At 39.4% G+C, this 26,155-nt stretch overlaps 1 protein-coding gene across 1 annotated transcript in view; it reads right to left on the reverse strand.

Moving 5' to 3' along the window:
* The window catches only part of AGBL1 (AGBL carboxypeptidase 1), a 267,851-nt gene that overhangs the window by 112,363 nt on the left and 129,333 nt on the right, over positions 1 to 26,155 (reverse strand). Inside the window, exons 19-21 of the mRNA XM_041418903.1 lie at positions 17,508 to 17,637; positions 12,824 to 12,955; positions 8,724 to 8,900 (exon numbers count right to left, since the gene is read on the reverse strand). Of these exons, the coding sequence (XP_041274837.1) occupies positions 8,724 to 8,900; positions 12,824 to 12,955; positions 17,508 to 17,637 (439 nt within the window). The remainder of the gene's footprint in view (positions 1 to 8,723; positions 8,901 to 12,823; positions 12,956 to 17,507; positions 17,638 to 26,155) is intronic.

Raw genomic sequence — 26,155 nt, forward strand, 5'->3', positions numbered from 1 at the left:
CATTCTTATTTTCCATGCCTGAGGAGTTCATGATTAGACTAGGAGCTTCATCAAAGGGCAATTTTCAGCTGCCAAATAGATTTGTACAATAAATCCACACGGGGCCAGATTAACAAGCAAGAGAGACATCAGAAATCAAAAAGCTAGCTGCTGTAATTCCCCAGAAAACTTGAAAGGATGATGTGCAATGATATTTAGGCTTTTAAAGGGGCACCATTGAAATGCTGCAGTTAGTTTTCATTAGGAATGTACTTTTGTATTCTTTATCCTTCCCAAGAGGTTTGTCTTTAGAAGACTGAGATCCCATGGACATTCAAGGTCACGCCATTCCTGATTTCTTAGTGGACTTCAAATAAAACAGTAACATTTCATCCAGAAAAATCACATGTATGTGTGTGACTGCAGTTGTCTGATTTGTCAGAATAATATTTTAAATAGAAAATGAAAAATAATCTTTAAACATTGAGTTTGCTTTATTTTCATACTTTTTCTGTTTGCTATAATAATTTTGAATGTAGTTAAGGCTCTAACATCTGAAGTCAAACCAGGTCCTCAGCTATGCCCATAAACTGAATAAACACAATTCAGAGATTAGCCTGACCATAAATTGCTAGGCATTTTTCAGCCTTCTGGCACTACAAAAAACTGTTTGACTTCTGAGCATGACAGCACTGATTTTAATACTAGGAGAGCTTGTTCCTCCTTACAGCACGTGGCCAAACCTACTCCCTCAATCACAAAGTGACAGCATTTGTTGTTTTTATGTCTCCACATGAGTACACTGGTCTTGTTCATTTTCAAATGGGGACACAATAGCAGCCACTTGTCAGCAGGGTGAAAATATGGAGGTGAGCCATTGATTCATGTCCTGTTCCCTCACAAAATGCAATTTCTTCTCCATGTAACCCCAAGTGCAATAGAAAATAGCTTTTTTTTTTTTTTTTCTTCAAGTGCCTCGGCTGCCCAGATTGGTAATGTCAAAACCTGGGATTCTTCCATCAAGTCCTGTTCTCTCAGATTCTGGAAGATGGATATGACAGGACATTTGCACTTCTGATTCTGTGCAGTCTTGTTGCTCATCCACTTTGTAAAGAAACAGTTTTATAGCCCCTGTCAGTACCTATCAACTCCTTTCTGGACTACAGCTTTGGAATCTGGGAAGACTGGCCTGAAACCTAGTATCTGGGGAAGTGCAAAAGCAGCTGAGGGGGAAAAAATCCCATAAACAAACTAGAAACATCAGTTGTTTACAACATATTGGGAAAAAAAAAAAAAAGAAGAAATCTAAATATCAACATTCAACACAAATAATATTCAAGATGATGCCTGTGTTCCACTCCCCAGCCCCATTGAGCTTGTTATGTCTGTCCCTAGGTTTAACAACAACCAACTACCAGCCAGGACACACCACTAACATTGCTAATATCATAAGCCAGTGAAGGGAATGCAGGAGATTTCCAGGATTTTTTGGAATAAGCTCTCCAAGGGTGAGTCCCAAGCAGAAGGGGTAAACAGCAGAGCTAATACAAGTGTATGGCAGTGGAAAAGGGTGGGCCAAAAAAGAGGTACATGACAGCTCTGCTTCTCTATTCTACATGCCAGCCATGTCCACTGAATCTCAACAGGGCTGGATACCTCCCAGCTTTGCAGAGTCAAATCTATTATGATCTCACTCTGTTGTCATATTTTATTGTGCTGTAATTTAACCATATGGCATGGGACGTCTTCTGAAGGTCGTAGCAAGTCAGGGATACAGCTGGCTCAACATCTCAGGAGAAACAATTATCAAAATAAGATGTGAGAAATTAATTTAGCATCTTCATTCATGATCCAGTTATCACCAGTGACCATCTTGTTTCATACATGCAAAACTAAATTAATTCCAATATATCTTTCCTTGGGTGCTCAGCAATAATGAGAAGGAATAAAATACTGTTTTTCCAGTGCCTCTGACAATTCTTTCATTGGGTTTTAGTTCTTCCTGGGTGCTTTGGGGACAGGGAGGCTAATGAAAGTTCTGTGTTCTTCTTCTCCAGAGCCTTTCTCCCCTGTTCAAGTAGCAGTGTGAGTTCAGGCACAATGGAACATTCTCCATCCCTCAACACTCAGCTCTTGCAGCCCAGGAATAGCAAAGCAGATGGCTTGAGCAGCAGCTGAAACCCACTGCAGCAGGTGCTGGGAAGGACTTTTTCCAAAACATCTTTCAATGCATCATCCATGGGATACCTCAGCAGATGGACCAGAGCAGACAGCCACCCCTGTAGTGACTTCTTGAAAGAGTTAATGAATCATTCAGTCATAGAAGGAAAACATTTGTTTGTTTGTACAGCAGCAAACTCTGCCTGCTGGACTGAGGGTCCTGGGCTTTCCCAGAGTCATTCACAAAGCACCAATGTTTGGCAAATGTGGAAAGAAGGGCTGAGTGTTCTCAGCAAAAACTTTAATACAGTTACACTAATGCCAGAAAATGAGTTTTCACCCTATATAGGGTTGGAAATCCCCAAACCAATTCCCCGTAGGAAAAAACAAAACCAAAACAAAAAAAACCCTACCACAAACAAACAAACACTCCCAAAAAAACCCACAGAAAACAGACAGAAATAAGCCTTCTTCAGATATGATGATAAGAAAAATGACCCTACTCAGTGACTCATCTTTTCCAAAACAGCCATGGTTAAACTGACTCTGGAATGGATAAGGAAATGGGAAAACAGAGTATAGAGATCAGCATTGCCTTGTTGCAAACTTTACAGACTAATTTAAATGCATATAAATAGCCCTCCCATAAGCCAACATTGAGCAACCTCAACAAAAATTAGCAGATGGCAAAAACATCCATGACTTTTGGAAAGAGAGATGGTATTTACACCTCATGTAGTATTGGTCACACCTGTCTTAATATAACTGTCTTATTCCCCATCAAGAAAGATGAGATCTGCTGGGGTAGTCCTACAGGGAAACTCCGGTTTTCATGTAGATATAAAGCCCAAAGAATCCCTACAATGTTCTGTAATTCGCTTTTCCAAACAATCAGAATGCTAAAATCAACACACCTTCAAACAGGTCTGAGTGCAGTTAAGATGTGATTTCTTAGTTAGCATTCTGTCAAATAATAAAACAAACAAACCAATAGAAAGCACTTAACACGGGGAAATACTCCTGCAGTTCAGGTAAGAATTTCATATAAGAACCTTGTAGATTTAAGTGTCTACAAGAAGGACAAACACCTACCATCTCCTGATTTGTTTGCTCAGAAAACCCTTCTCTCTTCTTCCCCCACTTCCTAAATACCATTAGTCCCTACAAAGCTCCATGAAGTGAGGCCCACAAGCCTAAAAGGTACAATTAGCACATCTTACAAAATGAATCACCAATCAATTAGTGCAAGGGGTGGGCGGAAATAACAGAGGCAGGAAAATAAAGGAAATAGGATACACACTTTTGCCTTGGGTAACAACTTAAGAAAAGGGAAAAAACTACACCCTTAATTTGAAACATCAGTCCTTAGATTAATATTAGATAACTATTTTTTTCTATTCTTTTCTTGCTGTTACAGCTGCTCCCAATTTGAGCCACTTTGGACCAGAACTGGAAGCAGACCTATCAGAAAGAATAATTTTTCTTTCTTGTTCTCAGCATCTGCTTTAGAATGAGATCTCTAGAGCACTGAAGGTCAGCTAAAAAATACACATTTTAGAGATGATTTTTTTTTTTTAAAGAAGCTTTTGAATGCTTTTGAGACTTACTCATACTCAGGAAAAGTATAAGCTCTGGGGCACAAAAGAAATCAGAAATGGCAAAGAGTCTGTAAGTCTTGCAAAGATGATGTAATCATTTTCAAGAAATGTACACCAGAAAGCACAGAATATATCCCATTTCTTTATTTTTTCTGTCTACAACTACTTATCAAACATTTTTTATGGCAAGAATATTGCTGAAATCATTTTTGTTTGTGGCTGAATACTGGCAACAGGCCAAATTAAAATTATTTGCAAGTTTCTGCACCAGACTTCCAATTACAACAACAATATACATCTTACTGGAGAACAGAAGCAGCACCATGTGACCTGCAAACTCCATCAAAACAACTCAATTTCTGACTATTAACTGTAATAAACTGCCTATGAATAAAACATACATAAAAAATTCCTCACAGAAATTTGGTAAGCAGTCTTCAAAAGTAAGGGAGATAAAGAAAATATTTAATTGTGTACTGATAATTATGAAAAAATAGTGCTGCAATTCAGTGGTCAATCATACACGGGTAACAATTTGGCTCATCTGGGCAGAAAGAGATCAAACCAGAGCAGGCCTTTTCTGAAGGATGAGAAAAAGGGGAGGCTTTCATCTTGGTACATTCCTTTAGTTCAGCCAATCTTCCATGGAAAATCCTTCATTCATCACTCATTTTAATATGTCAGCCCATGCTGGTCAGGCTAAAGGGAATGGATAATATTAAATCTTCTAATTAGACTAACTCTGACCACTTCTGTCCAGCAAAGATTTTTTGAATTATTATCAAGAGAGTCTTATGAACTTATGACCACACTGCTCAGTGCTGAGGCCTCCAGTTCTGCAAAGGATGGCTTTTTCCTCTAATCAAGTCCTGTGAGAAAATTTGGGTTATTCAATTCCTCTGACTCGGAAGAATTAAAATGGACAGGAAAAAAAAAAAAAAAAGATCTTATTTCTCAGCTCTCCCAAAAGCTTTCTTCAAAGAGGCCCCCACACCAACAGTAAAATCTCCTCCACAGGATACTGTCAAGATACCTGCAATAATATTAAAACTCATTTGTTACTCCTTGTTGTTTATAACCCATTTGAAGCAAAAAGCTAAAATCTATTTCCATTAGTTCTCCAACTCCTCCATCAGGTACACCATGCCAAGGAAACCACTTTTCCAACATAACATGTACACAAAGAGCATGAAACTCGATTTTTTAGATTAGCTGTGTTACCAAGACATATGGCTTGGAACTCAGCTGTACACCCTGGCACTAAAGGTATTAACTTGGAGGATGATGGATGCAGTCATGAATGGAACAGCACAGTGGAATATGCTATAGCAGGGTCCTAATTAGCAGATGAGGTAACGAGAAATCAGGAGGAATGGTGAAAGAGTGTGACATGACAGAACAGTAAATCTTCCTGGGTCATGGCTGTAGCTGCACTCAGAGCTCCTCACAGCACAGCCTTGCATTCAGACTTTTCAGAAGCAAAGATGAGAAGGGGGCTCTGTATCCCATAAAATGGAGGCAGCAATTGAAATCAAGTTAAGCTGGAGGGGTAAAACCTCCAACAAAGGACCAGTGCAGACAGTCATCACATGAGCAAAGAAATGATAAGGGGTTAATCATTCTATTATTAATATTTTCTGGTTTGACCACCGGGTTGCAAACCGGCAGAAGCAGGAGGCAAAATTCCCCGTGAAACTTTGTTACTTTGTATTTAGCAACTTTCAGATGGAGATAGGGCTCCTCCAAGATTGATTTGGGCAATCCAGACAAGATGAAAAAAGAGTTTGGATATTTTACCACCTTCTTTTCTTGTTCCTAGGTTGAACAAAACGTTAGATAAGATCAATAGTTTCTTTAGTTTTATGTTTCAGTTCCTTAAGGGTAGTTGGCTTATTGCATTTCCATTGATCACACAGACAGGGAGATTCGTCAGACAAACCATCTCTTTTCTCCTTTCATTTCCACCCTCCTCTCCATTTGAAATCAAATGACTTTTAAAGGAAGCTGGGGTCACTATTGTTTCTCATTTACATATCAATAGAACACAATTCCTGCCTTTCTGTCACTAAAGTATTTTAAAATTTCAGTCCTAGAGAGGGGACACACATTCTAGGGGAAAAACTCTTACAGCTTTTTTATCAGGAAAACTAAGTTTTGGTTTACCTCAGTCCTTCCTCGACCTGTAGTGAGATGAGGTACACCCACCAGCCTTATGCAATTAATATTTTAACCTCTTGTAGCCTCTCTACAGCTTTCTTCTTCTTCCTAAATCCTTTGGACATTCCCCATCAGCTGCCTCTGTGCAGCTCACAGTCAGCACAGCAGCTGCTTCAATGAATTCATTTCTTGAATTTAAAAAAAAAAAAAAAAAAAAAAAAAAAAAAAAAAAAAAAAGCAAGCTTGAAAGTTGAAAAAACCTAAAGACCAGGTCTGGTGCTCTCTAATAGAAGTCTGAACCACTGATCACTGAATGATGCTGGACTTGGGAGCCTCTGCTGCATTTAACAAGATGTTTTAAATCCTAGCTGGTGTTTATACTTCAAGGTGTAAAAGTAACAAAACATAAGGGCGTGCTTGTCCAGGGGAAATTCGGGATATATCCCTACAGGGAGATCAGACATATGCCATTGAAAAACTAACTCAGTGATCCACAGTTAAACAAATCTTCCAAATCGAATGTCAGAAAGCTTTAAGTATAGGATGTTGACATCTGTCTGAGAATTGGTATCATTCTACTGCTTAGACACACATCCAGCTTCAGGGTCCAAGAGAGAGAACCTCGTGTTGAAGTCACTAGAAAAACATGACCTCTTATGTAATTAATTTACAGTTTACAAGAATGATTTTAGGGCTCCAAGATACTTATGAAGTAGCTTTGGCTTGACAGATGGAAGCTGAGGATTAAATGGTATTTATGCAACAAAATCTTCAGTTCAGTCTGTCAATTCCACACTCTTACTAATCCACTTGTTAGAGCAAGTAAATAGGACCAACTCTAAAGACCACTAAAAAGAAGATGAAATAGCTTATAAGTATCCATTTTCTGGAAGAAATACTGTATGTATTTTTATGCAGCTCCAGTATAATCAACATAAGAAATTATATTCTATTTTGATACTAACAAGTTGTGTACTTAGTGCATTAGGGAAAAAATAGTGGAAATACTTTAAATCTGCCTGAATTATAGAAGCTGCAATAAGTGTTTGTATTATCCTTATGATAGAGGAATGGTGAAGGAATTATTCATAATGGGAATATTGATGTATCCTCCATCTTTGAGACAAATCAGAACCCTAAACAACAACAAAAAACCCCTAAAACCCTCAAAAAACCAGACAAAAATATGTGACCTCATAAACACAACCCAGTGTTCCAATTAAGATTCAGCTTTTCAAGGCATTCATAATGGAAATTTCAGAACTGCTTTACAGCTTTCAGACTTCCTTGAGAGCCATGGGAGCATTGGATTCTCTCAGTAGCCATAGCTCTCATATGTGAACTTGCTCTTGTCCTCAGTGGCTAGTTGTGGCCCTGATCAGTGCCAACAAAGAGGACCAGAAGGAACACAAAAATAATTTCATGCATTTTAAGAGATTTTTCTTCCTGTTATTTTAAGCATCTAATGACACACACGAAGCAAATTTGGTTAAAGGCCTCACAGATGGTGATGGAGAACAAGTCACTAGATATCGACAAAATCTGATGTGTCACTGGTTTTAGATCTTACTGTGGTTATCTAAGAAATCAGTGAAATCCTCCTCTACAGAGATCATTTGGAGCTTTGTCATTGATTTCAGTCAAAGTAGATTTCCCCCACTGTCTAAAAAGATTCAAACCCACTGTCTTGACCTGTGGTGCCTATTAAAAAGCCATTAGCACTTCTCAGGAGTAGGGAGTGTTAGTTATAATTGCCCTAGGCATCGCACTCTCTTGATTTTAACTGTCTGCTGTTTTTTAATTCTGCCTTTCCTCTCCTGGAATTGATGTGTGTATAGTAGAGCATAGTTAAAACAGCAGCTGAATACTTCCTGCTACGTTCTACAGAGAGGTAAAAGGATTAGTATAGAGCTTACAAAGATAATAATTTGAATGTCTTATTAATTAATTGTTATTTGTAATAATGGCTCTTTCCTTAAGGGTCTTTCAGGATCCTTAACTGCTTATTAATGTTGTACAGATAAGGATTGCTCCCTAGTGGAAGAAATGAGGTGGTATGTAGAAGCCTTTCAAATGAAAGCAACAGGTTTGGAATAAGAAAAAGCAAAAAAAAATTAATCATTTGAATGAATGGAGGATTGTGATCACTCAAATACAATTACCCAACTTTATCCTATATGCTTAAAAGCTGCCAGGAGATCTCCCAGACTAATGCCTGATGCATTTGGTACAAGTACAGTCCTTCCTACAAGCCTCATTTGATGCGGAATTCTGGTCTGTCTAGGTCACAGTCTCAGGCATAGCTTGGATTCATTGACATCTGTCAAAAGTAGCCTTAGACTGGCTTCCTCTGCCTGTGAGGAACAGGCAACTCCAAATGCAGGATTTTCATGGAGGCTCTGAAATTTAGCCATTTAGGTGAATGCTCAGGCAGTGAGCCTGTACTAACAAGTATTCCAGTTAATTACCTGAGAATTAGACTCAAAAATGTCCATATGACCTTCCAGAACTTTTATTACAAGACTGTGAAAGCTCTTGTAAGGATAAGTCCCAATATCATCCCCAAAACACTCCTTTCCTCAGCTCAGTGCTTTTGGCTGCAGACTGGCGTTTCCTTTTATTTCCCTGCTGAATGAAACCTCAGAGAGAGTCTCTACTTTCTTGGCATAGAAGGTAAAAGAATGAGGGGTAAAAGAACAAGATTGCCCAGAAAAGAAATTCTGGCTACATAGGTCTGGAGAGTGCTCAGCAATGGCCATCTCCTCCATCCAAGCTCATGAGATGTGTGTTAGGGAGGGTGGCAGAAGGTTTTTTGAAAGGTGTACTCACTCTGTAGAGCCCGTGGCTGCAGCTGCAGTAGGTGCTTTCCATGGTGTAGCTCCTCAGCACCCCCATTTCCTTCCACACCACCACACGGGCCGTCGACGCCCGGGACTTCTCCACCAGGAAGCTGCAGCTGTTCATGACAAATGCAGGGGCCACTTTATCCAGGATTTTGGGAAGAGTCTGTGAGAAAATGAATTGCACAGATGTGCACGTGTTGATATCATACACACACATGCAGAGAGACATGTGTTTCAATGTGTACATAATCAAATTTAGCCATAGATACTGAGAGCTCCAACTGGCGCATTGAGTCCATCCTATGTGAAACTTTCAGATTCTAACATTTGTTTCATTCCAAAGACTAAAATGCAAAATTTCTGTAGACTTGACACATCTCACTCAAAAATCAAACATTTGTACGCCAAGTAGTTTGGGTGAAATGCTGAAGTCAGTTTTGGTCTCAAGCTGCTTCAACCAACCCACACCTTCTTGTTGAGCTGCCAAGAGTCACGGCTCAGTAACTGACACCCCTATTCTCCTCTCTTTAGCTCTATTATATCTCCTCCCACCATAAATCCAGGGTCTGACAAGGGATTGAGCCATGGGAGGAATTTTGTCTGAAGCTGGTATAGAGCAGAGAAAGGAAATCCGTTTTCTCTTAGAACATCACACATAATAATGTGAAAATAAAGCTCAGCATTTAACTAACTTGCGTTGTGAAACAAATCAAAATATTTTCTTCCAGGTCCAAACAATGTATTGCATACAGTTGGCTTAAAGAATCACAATAAAAAGTAATACTAAAACCAGTAAATAATATATTTTAGCCCTGAGTGATTTTCTTACCCTCAAAATCATATTTCTCAGCAAAGTCTATAAACACGCCTGAAGTATCAAATATTCCATCAGTGAAGAGGCAACAATTACTTAGTCATTACAGAGGGCTAAATGTGTTATTTTTATATGCCATAAAAAAGATAACAGCTACGTAAAGCACACCTAGTGCTAATGAATAGACTGGACCATTAGATATACACACAGACCTGTGAGTTATGTCTGTGTGTGTCTGAACTTCAGTGCTGCTACACCAACCACAACATGTGCCAAAACACCATTTGATCCACCTAGAGGAGACCAAGCAAAATTAGAATATTCGTTCTTTCTTTTATGACAGTTTTCTTAAACACCTGAGCTGTAAGGAATCCTGCAGAAGGAGTTCCCACATATTGCTAGTGGCATTTACCCCCGAATTTCATTCAGTTTGGGTAGCGAAAACTAAACAGCTAATTTCACTTTCCAGTAACCATCAGTTTGCCCAAACAATACAGAAGAATTGTACTTCTGTTCTTTTAGGCTTCACATCAATGTGTGGGAATATTTGATTTGAAAGTGACTGAACAATGTTCTTTTCTAAAATATGCTTGATATTTGGCGTCATATAGAAATGTATGTATATACAGATACATACTTGGTTTAAACTACTTTCCTAAATCTCTTGCAAATTACTTAACCATACATATCTTTCATGTATACATTTATCATTTTTCAGTGTATTTTGACCACAGCTATCACTGGTCTCCTCCAGTTCCATGAGGTCCATTTTTCAGATGAAAAAACTGAGGCAGAGAAAACTAGAACAAAGCAAAAAACTTCACTTTAAATCTGAGACCACCTCAAGCCTCAATCTTAAGTCAAGATCTCCAGTGTGTTACTAAGAGCTGCAGCACTCTCTTTCCTGTGGGCAGACTGAACAGAGAAACCTTGAAAATTCACTTCTTGCCTTTGATAAAGCATCCAACATTTCTGCACTGCCTTCAGCCTGCTACTTGCTGCACAGAGATCACAAAATTATATGGCTTCATGTACAGCTTCCACATTTTCCTGGATTTTGACTGAGAAGGAATCAAAAATATGCAGCAGAACCATAGCACAACCATGAGAGCCAGTTAAACTATATGTGAATGGTATGTGCCCTTATCTGAACCCACACACAAAATTTTGTAAACTTATCACATCAAATACAATAATCAGAACCCTAATCCAGTTTAGCTTTTTAGAGCAATTCAAATTATATGCATAATCAATCTTTTACTTTTAATTAAATAAAAATACTGGCAGGTAACAGTAATGTCTCTGTACACAGGACTCATTTAGAAGCATTAACAAACCCAAATTTAATATTCTTTTCATTTTACCAGCATTCACTGGATTTCATACTAATGGCTTTTTCTTCTCTATTGATTATTCTCATTAATTATCTTTCAATAATATATTTTGTGTGAAAACACATCCCTTTAAAGGATGCTTTTATGATAGTACAGCAGTGTGACTGTGTTCTGTGTCTCTCACACAGCTGGATTTATCATGTGTGACAGCAATGGAAGCTGCTCCACTTACACTGGGCCCTGTCCATAAACCTCCAATCCCATTCAGAAAGAATCGAGTTATATTTCTTTACTAATGTCCCAGCAGAGATTGCTGTCAAAGGGGCCTGGAATGTTTATCAAAAGGTTGGGATTATGGTGCCAATGCTGTGCAAGTCACCCAAGGCCACCAAATACTAAAGGCAAGGAGGACTCTGACTGTACATTGCCAAGGGCTACAGCTGAATCTGTAACGTATGAGGCAAAGGCTCTTCCAAAACCCATAGTTTTTTTGAGGTATTTTGTTTCTGTTCCTGTGGAGAAAATCAGTCTTGGAGGGTAGATTAATTCCCATTACCTGGAGGAGGCAGGAGAGGAGCCTGTGCAAGCCGTGCAGGGCAGCAGCTCTGAGGCAGGGCTGGGTGTCTGCCAGCTGGAATTGCAGATGTGTCCCTGCACAGACCCAGCTCCCCCAGCCTAGGCAGGGAGAGGGTGATCCATAGGCTGCATCTGCAGCAGGCACCCACCTCCCATTTCCTGCAAAAGCAAGGATTTGAGCCATAAAAACCTTTCTTATGGGCCACTGCAGAGTGCTCTTGGACAGCCTTGGGTTCATTGCAGATTCAGGTCAGGCTCCACATGCTGACAGCAACATTTGAATTCTGGCTGTGCAGCAGAGCCCTCCTCAGCCTTTGCAAACCCCCAGAATTCAAGCACAGCCAAAAATGTCCTGGCTGTAGGAATCCTCCCTGCTTTCCTCAGGATCAATGTTTGCCACAGGGACTCCTCACAGCCAACACTGGGGTACTTTCCTCCAGTGAAGTTGCAGGTTTTTTTCTGTGCAGCTCCATAAGATAAACATGGAAAACATGAAAATCTCATGGAAGGATGTTGAGTATTTATGCTGAAGTAGCAAAAATTATACAGAGGCATAAACTGACAAACACTTTTCAACTTCTTTTAGGTTTGAGTGATCCAAGCTGTAACTCTGTAATCAGTTTAAGGCAATGATGTTTTGTGAAATTGACATTTTTAAGACTAAAATAGGACTTATATTTTTTTTTCCTGAAAATAACTTATTTAATAGGAAAATATCATTCATACAAATACCAAAAAGAAGAGAGAGATGGGCAGGAAATCCAAAGGAGAGTTTGATGAACACGACATGCCCATGAAGCAGAGACAAAATAGATTTTAGAATTTTTTCTAATTCCAAAAAGAAAAAAAAATTCTTAGGTGTAACACCAAGCATTTGTTCTGGAGATAGCTTCACTATGATAGATTTGTTTGGCATCCATTGAATTATCCCATATTTTCAGTGGGACCAGGAGCATTTTGTGATGAAGAAATTCAGTTGAGTAGGACTGTGGGACACCATCATCTTCTAAGTTAAAATTACATAATTCCTATTTATTTTCATATCATGGGTAGGATGGTGAGGACAAAATTTTACGCATATTTAGAAATTATAAAACACACAAAAATATCTCTGTCCTATTAGCATGTAGCCAAATGTTATAGTGCATCATTTTATAGAAATGAAATAAATAGCAAATACACCAACAGTGGTTGGGTCCCTAATATCTGGTGCATGAAGATATTACATGTGACTCAAAATTCTCTGGAGCAAGGAAAGTTTGCACCCTATTGCTAAAATTTCTGAGGTGACCTTATCTTAAATATTTTAAATAGATAACCACATATGGGCTGCTAATTAAGGAAGGAACCAAGAGGACCTACCCTGTAGCCAACATCTTCTGTGACAACTGTTGTGTCAACCATGCAGCCTGCTTGCCACAAGGTCTCTTTGATGCTGCAGCCATAGAGAAACACATTCTTTTTCTGGGAGTGCCCATGGTAGTCACAGAAGACCTAGAGAGAGAGGAAAAAATAAGGCAAAATGCTGAACATTGGAAAGGTTTCTTGGTTCTTCATAATATCCACTACTAGACTACGGCAGAGAGGTGTTAATGTTTTTTTTTTAAGGTCTCTTCAGAGCAGCTTAGACTCTGGGTTATGCTTTTGACCTGTGTCAGACTTCATTAGTCATTTGTATCTTGCTTTATTTATTTGATCTGACATGATCTCAGGGGTCCAGAGTCAAGCCTAGTGCACTTCTGTCTGCAGCAGAAATAAACATGACACCTGTGCAAGAATCCATGGCAACTCAGGAACATAAGGGTTCATGAGAACTCCTGATACCACAGCAGAGCAATTTCTCAGGCTCCTTCTACTTCTAAACTCCTAAACTCCAGCTTTAACCTCATGAGCCTTGAAATCTATGCCTTCCCAAATGATTAATCATTGTTTTGTCTTCTTTAAATTAAAAACCCATGCTACATAATTTTCAGGAAAATATAATTGTGCAATTGTATTGCCAGACCTTTGCATGAATTCCTGCAAGTCAAGCACAGAAAATGACCCATATTCAAGGCAAATAATCTCATTCCACACTAATTTATCTGTCTATCCAATCCATCTCTCATGTCAGCTGTCATATAAACGAGGCGCAAGGCACATTCCCATTTTAGCGGAAGTTTTGATTGCCTTTATAGGCAGATATTGATTCCCATGGAAATGAAAATCACAATTTAATGACCCGAGAGGCAAATATTGACCCAGGTCTTAAAGAATAATCAATGTCAGTGCCCTCTGAGATATGAAGTCGATGTACACATGGCTGTTACATATATTCTCCATGTCTTAATCAGGAATATTCAGAAATCTGTCAATGAAAATATAGGAATCTCTAAAGAGAAGGAATTATTTCATTTTAAACCAACAGCATTCACTGTAGAGTAGAAAGGAGCTTCAAGATTTCATTAAAACTGTTTCCCAGGACTTATGTTGGAGACAAACGAATGTGTGCAGGAAGGTAGAGAAAAATTATGGACCCACATAGAGAAGGGGGAAAAAAAAAAATAGAATCATAGAATTGTTTAGGTTACAAAATATCTCTCAAATCATCAGGTTCAATGATTAACCCAGCACTGCCAAATCCACCACTAAACCCCATCCCCAAGTGCCACAGCTGCTCATCTATCCAATACCTCCAGGACGGTATTGGACTACACCACTGCTCTGGGCAGCCTTTTCCAAAGCTTGATAACCCTTCAGAGAAGGAATTTCTGTCTCATATCCAAACTAAGCCTCCCCTGGCACAACTTGAGGCCATTTTCTCTTGTCCTGTCGTTGTCTCTTGGGAGGAGAGACTGCCATGCACTCACTGTCAGTCTGTCCAACTCCCTCTGCAGAGCCTTCCCACCCTCCAGCACATCAACACTCCCACCCATATTCCTACCTAAATACATACACAAGAGGGGAGAAACAGATGGAGAACATGAGCTTCTTCTACCAACTGTTAGAGCAAGACTTACCCTCATTTGCTTATCTTATTTACCAGCTCCACAGTAACTAAGTTTAGCTGCAGCATGTCAGGGAGTTTATTTATCTGGGAACTGAGCACGTACATTCTTTCAGCTCCTCTGACACTGGGGGGGCTGAGGCACACATAACAACCAGTCAGATGGACAATTACACACATCCCATAACTTACATGCTGCTGTTTCCTTTGGTTTCTGTCCTGTCAGCTTCCCTTCCCACACCACCATCGCCTCCAGATCTTTTTGTGCGGCTGAGGGGCTGCAGGTTCCACACCTGGAGCATGTGAACTGCCACCTACCCAGCAGCAGCTCTGATCCACACACAATTATCCTGAAATGTCTCCTTCCAAAGAGCTGCATTTATTAATTCTCTTAATGACAGACATTTTTCCAGCTAGTGTTTCATCTAAGCTACAAGCAATACACAGTCATAGCTTAGGTTAACCACAGTTACCACCTAGAATGTATTTCTATGAATATTAAAGAGAATTTTACAGCTTTTGTCCGATTTCAAGGCAGAAAACTCAGCTCAACTGGGTATCAATTACCTGCCAATTTACAGGATTATAACACACAAAAGACAATATATTATCTGCCTAAAATATTATTTATTAGAAACCACACAGGGATGATCAGAGAGTGAGGCTGCCTGATAAGCAGCAAGTCTATAATTGTGCACCTCAAGAAGCCTGCAGACAGGTTCTTAGTGACAGATCTGGATTGAGACTCCTTTCCTGGTAAAAGATTACTAAAGCCAGGTTCTGTAATATGGCAGCTGGTTCAGGCCATGGAATCTTTCACTGAGTGTCACCAGCTTCCACAGAAGAAGCGTCAGTGCCACTGAAAACACTTGCATAGTGCTACATTTTAATTAATTTGACTGGATACTGCAGTCACTCCCAATGTTTATACTCAATTATTCTCTACAGTACATCCTTCTGCCTGATTTTCACACCACGGCATAGCTTCTGTCTCACCATTCAGCCAAGGCTAAGAGATATTTTGGAGTCTGAGCACCCAACACTGAATTTCTTCCTGGGATATGTCTGGGCAAGCACTGAGCAGACTTGGCACCTCCCAGTGCTTTTTCTTCAGCCTGTCCTTCCATATGGATGGGACACTGAGACACACATAGCAGTCAGACTCCCAAGCTTGCACTCACTGGGATATGACTCAAAGACATGCACAATTTTTTAAACTATTTGAAGTTATTTGCCAGCACTGATCATCCTAAAGGTAAGGACTGCCTTCTAGCTCAAAAACAACTCTCCTTATGAGTCACAGAACCAGGTGCCTTTTAAAATAAAAGAAAAGCAATATAAAAAGTGGAAAGCAAGAAAAGCTGTTGGAAAACTGAACTTTTTGAAATCACTTCTCTTTTTTGTGTCAAGTCTCTTTCTTAATAACATTGTCATAGGACATTAAATGCCACTTTTGAGGTAGACATGCTTAGAGGTTTTTTTCCTCTCAATGAGTACATTATTGCAGTCTGTGCTTGTTTCCAAGCTTCATATAATGACTTTGAGAGGCAGTGAACTCTGCTCAGAGCCTTCTGTTCCACTGGAATTTCCTTTCCCCTTTTAGAGCATTCTGCTCTTCACTAGAAATGAGACTCTCTGAATGTCCCAGTCTCTTGGTCTCAGCAGGAGTCCCATAGGCAACAGGTGAATAAAAAAACTCCATTTAACAGGCTGCTTTCTTGTTGACTAAAGAATTAAAGTAGCCCTGGTTTGAAGGGCTGCTAAAGTTCTTTGCTTTTCTCCTTCAAGCAGCTTTTCTTTGCTTTGAAGAAACTGCTTGCACATCCCTAGGATAAATTACACCAAATCAGCTCACAGAAATCATTTGGCTATCAGTGAACTTGGCTCCATGGGATCTTATAGGTTAAAAGAAAACTCAGTAAAAACAAACAAAAAAAACCCACCCCCAAACACTCTTCTGCAGCAGGGAAAAGGCATTTTTGAGGATGTATAAACTAAAATCAATGTGTTCTTCAAAGGCAAAGAAAAATCAGTTTATGAAGTCTGACATGCAGTCTGTGAGTGAGGGAGATGGTAGGATCAATAGTCTCCCTTCACTCAACAGTGATGAAAACTTGTATTGAGTATTCAACTTTATGCACCTCAATATGACAAGGAGGGTCATGTACTAAAAGAGACCAGACAGCAAATTACAGGGTAGAACAAGATTCATCCTATACTGTTCTGAGCCAAAGGAAAATGTTGGTGACTCAATTTGCATCTCTGAGTTTCAGCAATACTCCTCAGACTGCACAGAGATAAATTTCAGGGCTGTCAGCTTAGACAAAAACTAAATTATGCACGAATTCTCACAGAGAAGCTCACAGACATTTTCACCTGGTTTGGGGCTTTTCTCACCAAACCCAGAGGGACTCTGGTGCACCTGGACATTTCCTGCCTGGCTGCAGCTATCACCAACAAACCTGCCAGTCCCTGTATCCACATCTGTTTGTCAGCATTTGAAGCTCCTTGTGGTTTTTCTCCTGGGGTCTCAGAACTGTTTTTTCCTTCTGTTGGGCAACTGAGCAGATGGGATGGATCCCAGACTCATCTCATTAATTTCTGGTAGCCTCCAAACCCAGTCCTTTCCACATTAACAAAGCAGCAGGGAGTTTCACACACTTTGAGGGCTGCTTCCTATGTTTTTGTGATTACATGGGGTTTAGCACTGTCCATTTAGACTAAGTCTTTTTGGAATTGCTACTAATGCTTCCATGAAGATAGTAATAACTTACTCATAATATTTAGCTTAGTTTGAGCACTTTGATGATATAAAGAACTTTCAGAAATTAATTTTCTCATTTTTATTCCAGTTATACAGAGATTCTGAAATTTGGAGCTGTTGGTTAGAAGATTCAATAGGTGATAAATATTCAAGACTTTCAAAACAATTCCACAAGATGAAAGTGTAACAGGACATGATGCTCCCAAATCACTCCAGCTCCCTAACAAAGCTGTTGACACAGGTACAATAATCAATCTAGTGACAGAATCACACAAAAGAACCTGGAAGAGACTCACCAGAGGAGCCCGGCCAATGCTGCGCAGGTAATAGAGGAGACCTTTGGCATGGTAAATTGTTGGATGCAGCTGGGAACTGGGGGTCAGCCACTGCCTGTTGAGGTCATCTCCACTCAGTGAACAACGAAGGCTGAAATCAGGAAGCAACACATCACAAACTGGCAAAACAATAGCTGATTCCAAAGCATTTCCAATCCTGGCAAGCCCTGGGCACAAGGACACAGAATGTCAATAGAACACAGATATAATGGTTTTGAACATTGGGCTGGAATGAACCAATAATCCATATTATATTTTTCAGGTTCTTATAGTATATTAATTTTACAAATTAAGTTTTATTTATTTACTTTCCTTTCCATCTAAGGTTCACATAATTGCTGTCCTGCAAATAAATGCAGTTTTTCACTTACCTAAGAAGATATAAATCAAAAGGCTACTTAGAAGTCTTCTGAAACATTCTAAACTCTGTGCTATGAAATTCATGCTGCTTGCATAGAGCACAGGCTTCTCAAAACCCCCAGAGCAAACAAGCATATCCAACTTCTACTCATTCTAATTGAAGACAGGCACTCAAATCTCATTGACCAGTCTGAAACATGAATGTACTTAAATGAGATGAGCTGGGTGTCTCATTTAAGCTTCTCTACTCACAAGAAATGTCTCTATCTAAAGCCCATCAAGGAGATCATGATGCCTGCTAGAGCATTATGTAGAACAATTACCCAGCATCTCTGCAAAGGCTGGACAAAAAGCTAAATAAGAATCCCAGGTTTGCACTGAGGAATCGTTTTCCCGAGTTAGTTACAACATGTTCTGTTACTGACTCAATGATCAATGGAAGATTGTGTAGGATACTTGACCATGTGGAGCAGTACAGCACTGTGCAATTTTGAAAAATTCAACTAATCTCCTTTGTTAGAGACTGTGTAGATCAGAGCCTTACATTCTTCAAAGGATTTGCTGTAATTTGGTTGATAATTTTCAAATCACAGCATGGTGATAAAATTCAGGAATCCACTCTCTAGCATATGAGATATTGTGGTAGGTCCTCATCATCTCCAATCTATCCACTAGAACGCTTCTGATGGCACTGAAAAACTGGGATGCTGCTTCTTCAAAAAAGCTAAAATATCCTAAATGTTGGATTAATTTCTAGTTATGGAGTTGCATCCAGCTTTGCTGCACCAACCTCTTAGAACAAATTAAAATATAAATGTACTAATAGAGATTGGTTCTGCTGTGGTATTGATAGAGGTTAGGGTGTGCTGCATGTGGTATCTTGGGCATTATCAATGCCTTGCAAAATGCTTGGGAAAAAAAAGGTTGTCTTATTAGGTGAGAATAATGGAGAACTGGTTAAAAATGGAAGACAAATAAATAATGAGTCACTAAGAATATTTCACATATCTTTAATGTATAAAAACAAGGTCTTTAATGACATCTTGGGGTTTCTGGCAACAAGATCCATTCCAAATTTAGTCTAGTTTCAGTTATCTGAATTCCCTTATTTCCTTATAATCCCTACTTCCCATGTTACTCACTCAGCAAATCAGAAAACACTAGCAATAGCTAACACTTGGGAAGTCAGCAAATGCTGCTGGGAGACTTCTGCCAAAAATTCTGCATGAAAACATGACAGTTTCTGTTGTGTTTTCTAAGGGTTCTTCAGTTAAAGTTGCCTTTAGGCTCACCTCTCCTGATCTTCAGGACAACAGCTGCTCAGCTGAGATTAGCAGCTGTATTTCTGCCAAGGATTTGTGTGCCTACACAGCTTCCCTTCCATAGGTACAATGCCATAGAGACAGTCACTGGACTACATAAAGAAACTCATCTTTCTCCAACGACCAGCAAAAAAATAAAATCCAAACGTTTCTTTGTCCTAAGGTTGTGGTGCCTTCCTCCATCACAGTTATACCAGGGAGCAAAACTAATTGAGAATAATAGCAGAATTTTCATTATGAAGGGAAGAATGATAGCTGGACTTGTATTCCCGTGTTTTAGTTTAATATCAAGAAAAAAAAAAAAAAGAAAAAAAAAAGAAGGGAGTCTTGTTGTTTCAGACCTACAGAAAGAGCTTTTCAATATTGTTGTTGGTCACACCCCAAACCTACTACACCCCTCTTTCCCGTGGGAATTGACATTAGTTTATGCCTGCTCAAACCATCCACACTTCCCTCTGCTAAAATGCCTTGGTACCCACTGAATGAGTCCAACATAAAGGGAGAAAAAAGGAGAATAGAAACTGCTAAAAGGATTCAGTAAATACAGAGATTAATATTAAGCCACTGCCAAACTCAATTTTTATTTTTTAGACTAAACTAAACGCTTCTAAAAATGTTGATTATTCCTTCAGCAATTATAAAGAAATCCCATGATATGTCACAAAGAAAAACTCCTAATCAAGTCTATAATACAATCTACCAATTCTGTTGCTCTGACACAAAATGTGACTTTTTTCAGAGGTGACTGACAAGACAATCCTCAGCTCTGCAGTTCACAGGTGCTGTTGTGCTTAGTTTAAGAAGTGTAATCCAACTCTAAAACAATAATTTGGAAGTTCTTATGAAGTGTTTGGAAAGAAGGTATCATCTCTACATAAAGCCAAGAACTTGAAGACAAAGTTCAGCTTTGTCCCTTCAAAGGTTAATATTGCTGCTCATTTTAAAGCTTTAAATATTAGCCCTCAGCTTGGCTGTATCTGCAGCTCTTAAGGACATGCATAACTCAAATTTAATTACAAGAGGCTGATTTTTCCCACCCTGCTCTGTCCTTCCTTCATTCTGCTAAAATCTGTTTACTTTTGAACATGCCAATTCCCTGCCAGTCCTGTTTCTCCTTATCCCTTCATTCCTTCCCCCTCTTTCCTCATAGTGATGACATGCACAGATAATGGTTTTGCCCGTTATGCTCTGCAGCCAAGGATGAAGGTAAAATATTAAGCTGATTCCAAATGCTGATAGCAAATAAAGGGACTGGAGAGCTGAGATTGTCTTTGAATGTTTGGCAGGATTTAATGAAATTCACTACTCAAATCAAAGGCCTTTCTTACAACACAGTTCCAAGCTATTATATTTCCTTTAAATGCTTTACATGTCTTTTCTCCTTTGCAGTGTTAGGAAGACTACATACCACCTTGGATGGGACTAGTAGCAGCTTAAAAAACAATTGCCAGAAAAAAATCCAGTAAAAAACACCACTTCAGTGGCTCTATATAAAGTACCTGAAATTCTGCTAATTTTTACATATCTTCAACCCAAGTGTACTACCCAGAGATATCTCAAATAATTAAACTGTGATTCTCTTGTTCAAAAGTCTGATCTGTTTGTTATAATCCTCCCTTCTCCTCTACCTTTTTATAGCAAAGACATTTTGTCTTTGAGGGCAAAGTAACCTCAGAAATTGCACAAAACTCTGCACAAATCATGTGTATGGATGGAGAGACCCTACCTGGTCCTAACATGAGCCTTGATAAGGTCAATGGAACATTCCAGTGTACTGCAATAAGCTTGTGTCCCACACAGATACAAAAATGGCAGGGCATGAGAGACAGAAACACTGGAAAAACAAAACTGAAAAGGGTTGTGTAGTAAAGAGATTGGGGATAAGAATAATACACAAGATATTAGACAAGAAAGAATGAAATGGAGAGAGAGAAAAGTCACTTTTTAAAGAAAATATGTTGCTGTGCTTGGAAGATAAAATGTTTCCTGGTCTCCTGTCCATAACAGATAAAAGGAAAGACAGGAGCCATCATACTGAATGAATGATGTCAGGACTGATAATAACAGCACCTGAGGCACAGGGAAATATAAAATCTAAAGGGATGCATCATGTTTGATATCTAGAGAAAAGCATCACCATTCACTGTGCACCTTAAAAGCAGACAGCAGTACCAGTGTAGGATGAGAGTATCTGTATAAAGGGCAGCAGGCACAAGTAAACATCAAGATGCCATTGAGCAGCATGAGGCAGCTTCAACCAGACAGAGCATGCTGGGTTTTATAAATAACAGCAGCCTAGGAAGAAAACAGAAATATTTTTATTAAGATGTTATGATCCTGCCATTCAGAAAACTCAGAGCAACATGGAGGAAAAAAATATATATAAGGTGGATAGAAAATCCTTTGTTTCTCTTAATTTTAAATCTTTCTAGAGATCAAGACTGGTGATGGGAGGAAGCAGTAGCAGCAGTAATGCCCTCTTTCATATTGTAATGGAGGGTGTCAGAAATGTAACCATTATTTTCTGGCTTGGACTCTGCTTTGTTCAAGCCCATGGGCTGAAATCACAATGGCTACATTGCATCCTGGTATGGCTCTGTGATGCCAATGACTATTCCAGAAACGGAACATCACCAGAAAAATGTAATTTTTGAAGGCTTTACAATGAAACAGTTGTCATCAGCATTACTGCAGTTAACTATTTGTTTCCCATCCTTCTCTTTCCTTCTGACTGCAACATGAATGCTAAAATGTGTACAATAGAAGCAGGCTCAAGAACAGTTTACCTTCCCAACATAAGCAAAACAGCTGGAAGTCCAGAAGCTAAAATTCCTCTTCCTTATCTCCTTTCTTCAAGTGTGTATTTCATTCTTAAGTCCTCATCACACTCCCATCCTTTTTTATACATGACCTACTGCAACACTGACTGTCCTCAAACCTCATTTGCACCACATCTGGTTTTTAAAAAACCAAACTGTTTTTAATCAGGATTAAAGATCACAGTGAGCATTGGATCAACAAAACAGGTTGGCCCTGTTTAACCGGCCAGATGATAAAAAAAAGGCCAAAAAGTCAGCTTCTCCAAAGAGATCCCCATAAAGTACCAAACAATGGTGTTTTTTCAACTGCACTGTGAAATGCTGCCTATTTATTTTATAACCAGGCCTTTAAGAGGAAATTTTTTATTACTCTCCTCTGGTTTTTTTTGTGACACCTTACACACACAATGCCAGACTCACATGCTGAGTGACACTTTGTGCTACCTGGGTGCCAGTGAAATGCCCTGTCTCATTTCAGCCAGTGGCTGCTGCACCACCCTCCCCTCCCAACACTGACTGATAAATCCACGATGCACAATTCTTCCTCTTGGACAAACACTATCCTGAGCTATCACTCTGCCAGTTTTTTCCCTGCCTCCCTTCAGCTGAGCACTGATACTAATTAGGGTAATGAACCTTCAGCATTTTACTCGCTGCGTCTGACTGACTTTGTCACAATGGACAATTCCTTGCTTCCCAAGATAAATGATGCAATCTGTGCTCTTCCTGGTCTGTGCACGTACTGCATCTCTATCCTCTGCCTCTGATAGAAGGGCTCCTTTTCTCTCTGTGGACACATTTCATTAAGCAACACTTGGCCACAAATCACTTGGAGATGCAGAACGAGACCTGCCTCACCCCAGCTAATGCTGCAAATGTCATCATCAAGTAAGACAAGGAGTTCACCTGATCTGCTGGAAAGGTGAGCAAGCAGCATTGTCAGGGGTGAGCCAGCCTCCCTCCCAGTTCCCAAGGATGCCCAGCCCATTTCTATTTCTTCTATTTATAATAGCGGTAATCATTAAATAATAATTAGATAATTAATTCACCTGGAGTTGCCCACACTTTGCACTGTCATCTATGAGAAAAGTTGAAGTAATAAAAGTTTTGTGCTGTTTTATGAAGGAGCAAATAAAGATTCAGACAAATAAAAACTGGGTTCTCATCCACAACATGGAGTCATCTCAAGAGTCTCTTGTGAGGCTCTTCAAATACTTTATTCAATAAAAAAAGCCTTAGAACAGCATTCTTAGGCACTGGTTTTGAGTGGAAATTTCACTTTTCAGCTCTTATAAGTATCGACTTTTTGCAGAACTGTTGACTTTTCCTCACCAGTCCAACACCAAATCCCCAGAAAACTCTGAATTTTCTGTCAAAACTCCAAATTTTACTGTCCAAAACATAAAAACTAGGATATGTTAAGGATAAGGGGTTAAGGATATGTCTCAGAAAACATGAATTTGAGGTTTCTTAGGTACCTGTTCCTCTCTTTCAGCATCTCCTTGAGGAGGGCACATTTTCCCTAAATGCAGCATCAGGACTCTGCGACAGCAACTCAGCGAGCTGCAGAATCATGATGCAACATGGGAGTTGTAGTTTGGCTGGAGGAACCTGCACAAGAGCAGCCAAACAACTCCCAAATGGCGCAGTGATGACAGTTCCAAATGGAAGTACTGTTTTTAAATGGGAAGATTTGTCTCCAGTTTTGATAGATCCATTATTCATAGAAAAGCTGAAGCTTTCCATGGGATGAAAAAAAAAAAATAAGCAAAAAAATCCTGAAAAATATTTTCCCAAACAGCCCCAGTTATCCTCCTACAAGCGATGTCAGCAAATCCTAATTTTGCAGGCAGGGATATTGAGAAGTGAAGCCACTCATGCAGCAAAGCAGTAAATCAATGAAAAACTAGGAATAGAGCCTGACAGCTGATGAAAGCACATCACATTAACTAAAACTTTGCTTTTAAATCTATGTCCTTTAGCCTGTTTCTAATTCCTGTATCCTTTCCTTTTTTAAATGTGGCTTGCATCCATAGAGTTGAAGAGGATTCTTAACTGACTTAAGCTAATTGCACACATATGGGTTGGATTGAATTAACTGAGTTGATTTAAAAATCTGTTAGTTAAATCAGTGCAATCTCTGCATATAAATGAGCACTAAGAATTGTAATTTGCAGATGATTGTTCTAAAACTTAAACAAAAACAAACAATGCAGAAGGGCATCATAGAATTAAGTGATAACCACAAGCTAGGTATTTGGAGGCCCAGAAAAAAAATGATGAAAAGGAATGTACTCCAGTGACTTTTTTCTACAATCCATCCTTAACCAAGTAGTCCAGGAGGTGGTACCCTGGCACATGCCAAGCTTTGTATGGGAATTTCAGCCAGCTGACACCTCACAGCAAAGCAAGACAGTGGCCTGTCAGCTGGTAAGGAAGAAAGAAAAAAGGGAAAAAAGAGAAAGAAGCCAAGAAGACCTCAGAGAGATAAAGGTGAGGAAGCCTGAAGCCACTCCTCCCCAGCTGAGGTGCAGTATGTCCCATTCTCCATTACCTCAGCCATCTTCAATAAAAACAAGCAGCAGGAACAAATCTCTGCAAGTCACACCTGCATGACAATGAGGTGGTGGTGCTCCAAAATAAGATGCTTTTGAGCACATATATTTTTGGCCCTGTAGGAGGCTGAAAAGTTGTTTTGCCAATTTTTTTTTCTGTTGATTTCTGAAGAGAGGTTAATAATAAACTTTACAAAAAAGTGCTTAAAACATGGCTGTTCTAGATTAGGCAGTGTTGGTTGTCCCCTGCATTGCTAAGTAGGCTCACATATTAACCCTTCAGTATTAAACCCCATTGGTCAAAAAATATGCTGTTTCTCTTGTCTAAGAAAGATCTGGCACAGGATGGGTTTTATGTGTCACTAAGTCACTCATGTCAGCATAGAAACACAAAAAGGGACCTCAATGCACAAGAATCTCCTGTGATTCATGGTGGAATTAACCACAGGCTGACATAATTCTTCATTAGTAAATTATAATTCTGAAAAATCAGAATTAACTGAAATGTGCTGATTTGCAGCATACAAAGTAACACAAACCCATGGACAAATTTTGCTAATGCTTTTCTTTGCAAGGCAGTGGGATCAGGAAGATAACACTGGATTGTGTTTATTGTTCATCCTAGAAGGGCTCCCCCCACTTTTTCCCACCTCCACCCCACCTTTTTTTCCCAGTTGTTTTAAACTCTATGTGATTATGAAGACATTACAGCTATATCTTCATCATCACTGGAAATTCCCACTATAGAGGGCTACAGCATTATGGGACTTGCTCTACTAACCTCACAGACTACCTGCACAGCAAATATCATCTCTCTGCAATATAGTAATATTTCCTCACAGGTTACTCAGCAATAATACATATGAAGGCAGGCTTTTTATATTTCTCCTTTGTGACATGGGATTTGTAACTCTGCCTGTGAATTCCACTGAGGAGCCAGGAGGTCCTATAAAACACTGTTTGCTTTCTTTGCAATAAATGTTCCTCTCTGTGCAGATGAACAATATTTATGGATCAGACCCATTTGCAAGCCAGCTTCCATTTCAGAAAAGGCAGACTGGAAATAGAAATTGATGATCTTTAAGGTCCCTTCCAACAAAAGCCATTCTGTGAAAAGAGAAAAAAACCCCAAAACAACAAACATACAGCACACCGTGCCTTTGAAAGGATGTGGTTATTTTCCATTTTACCAGGCATATATCATTGAATTCTTTCTTTGCCAGCACATTGTATCTTCCTTGTTGATGTTCTACTCCTACATAATACTTCTCTCCAGTGTTGTGAACTCTTGGCTAACACTGTGCCTGCTTTCCTCACATATTCCTGGAGACCATTAAGGCTTTGTGGGACTTGAGCTGTGAGTTAAAAATACCACCACTACCATAACTGGAGACTGCTTCATGCAGTAGCTAGAAAGTGATGCATAGCAAGAGGTTTAATAAGTCATTGCAGCTACTGAAAACAAAAAGAAAAAATAGCAATAAAAAAAAATCCCCAAATACCACTCACTGTTCTATGGAGTTTCCTCCTTAACAATGTGTGCACCATCTCCC

This window comes from Onychostruthus taczanowskii, unplaced genomic scaffold (assembly GCF_017590055.1).
Source record: "Onychostruthus taczanowskii isolate IOZ18803 unplaced genomic scaffold, ASM1759005v1 scaffold6, whole genome shotgun sequence".
Taxonomy (NCBI): domain Eukaryota; kingdom Metazoa; phylum Chordata; class Aves; order Passeriformes; family Passeridae; genus Onychostruthus; species Onychostruthus taczanowskii.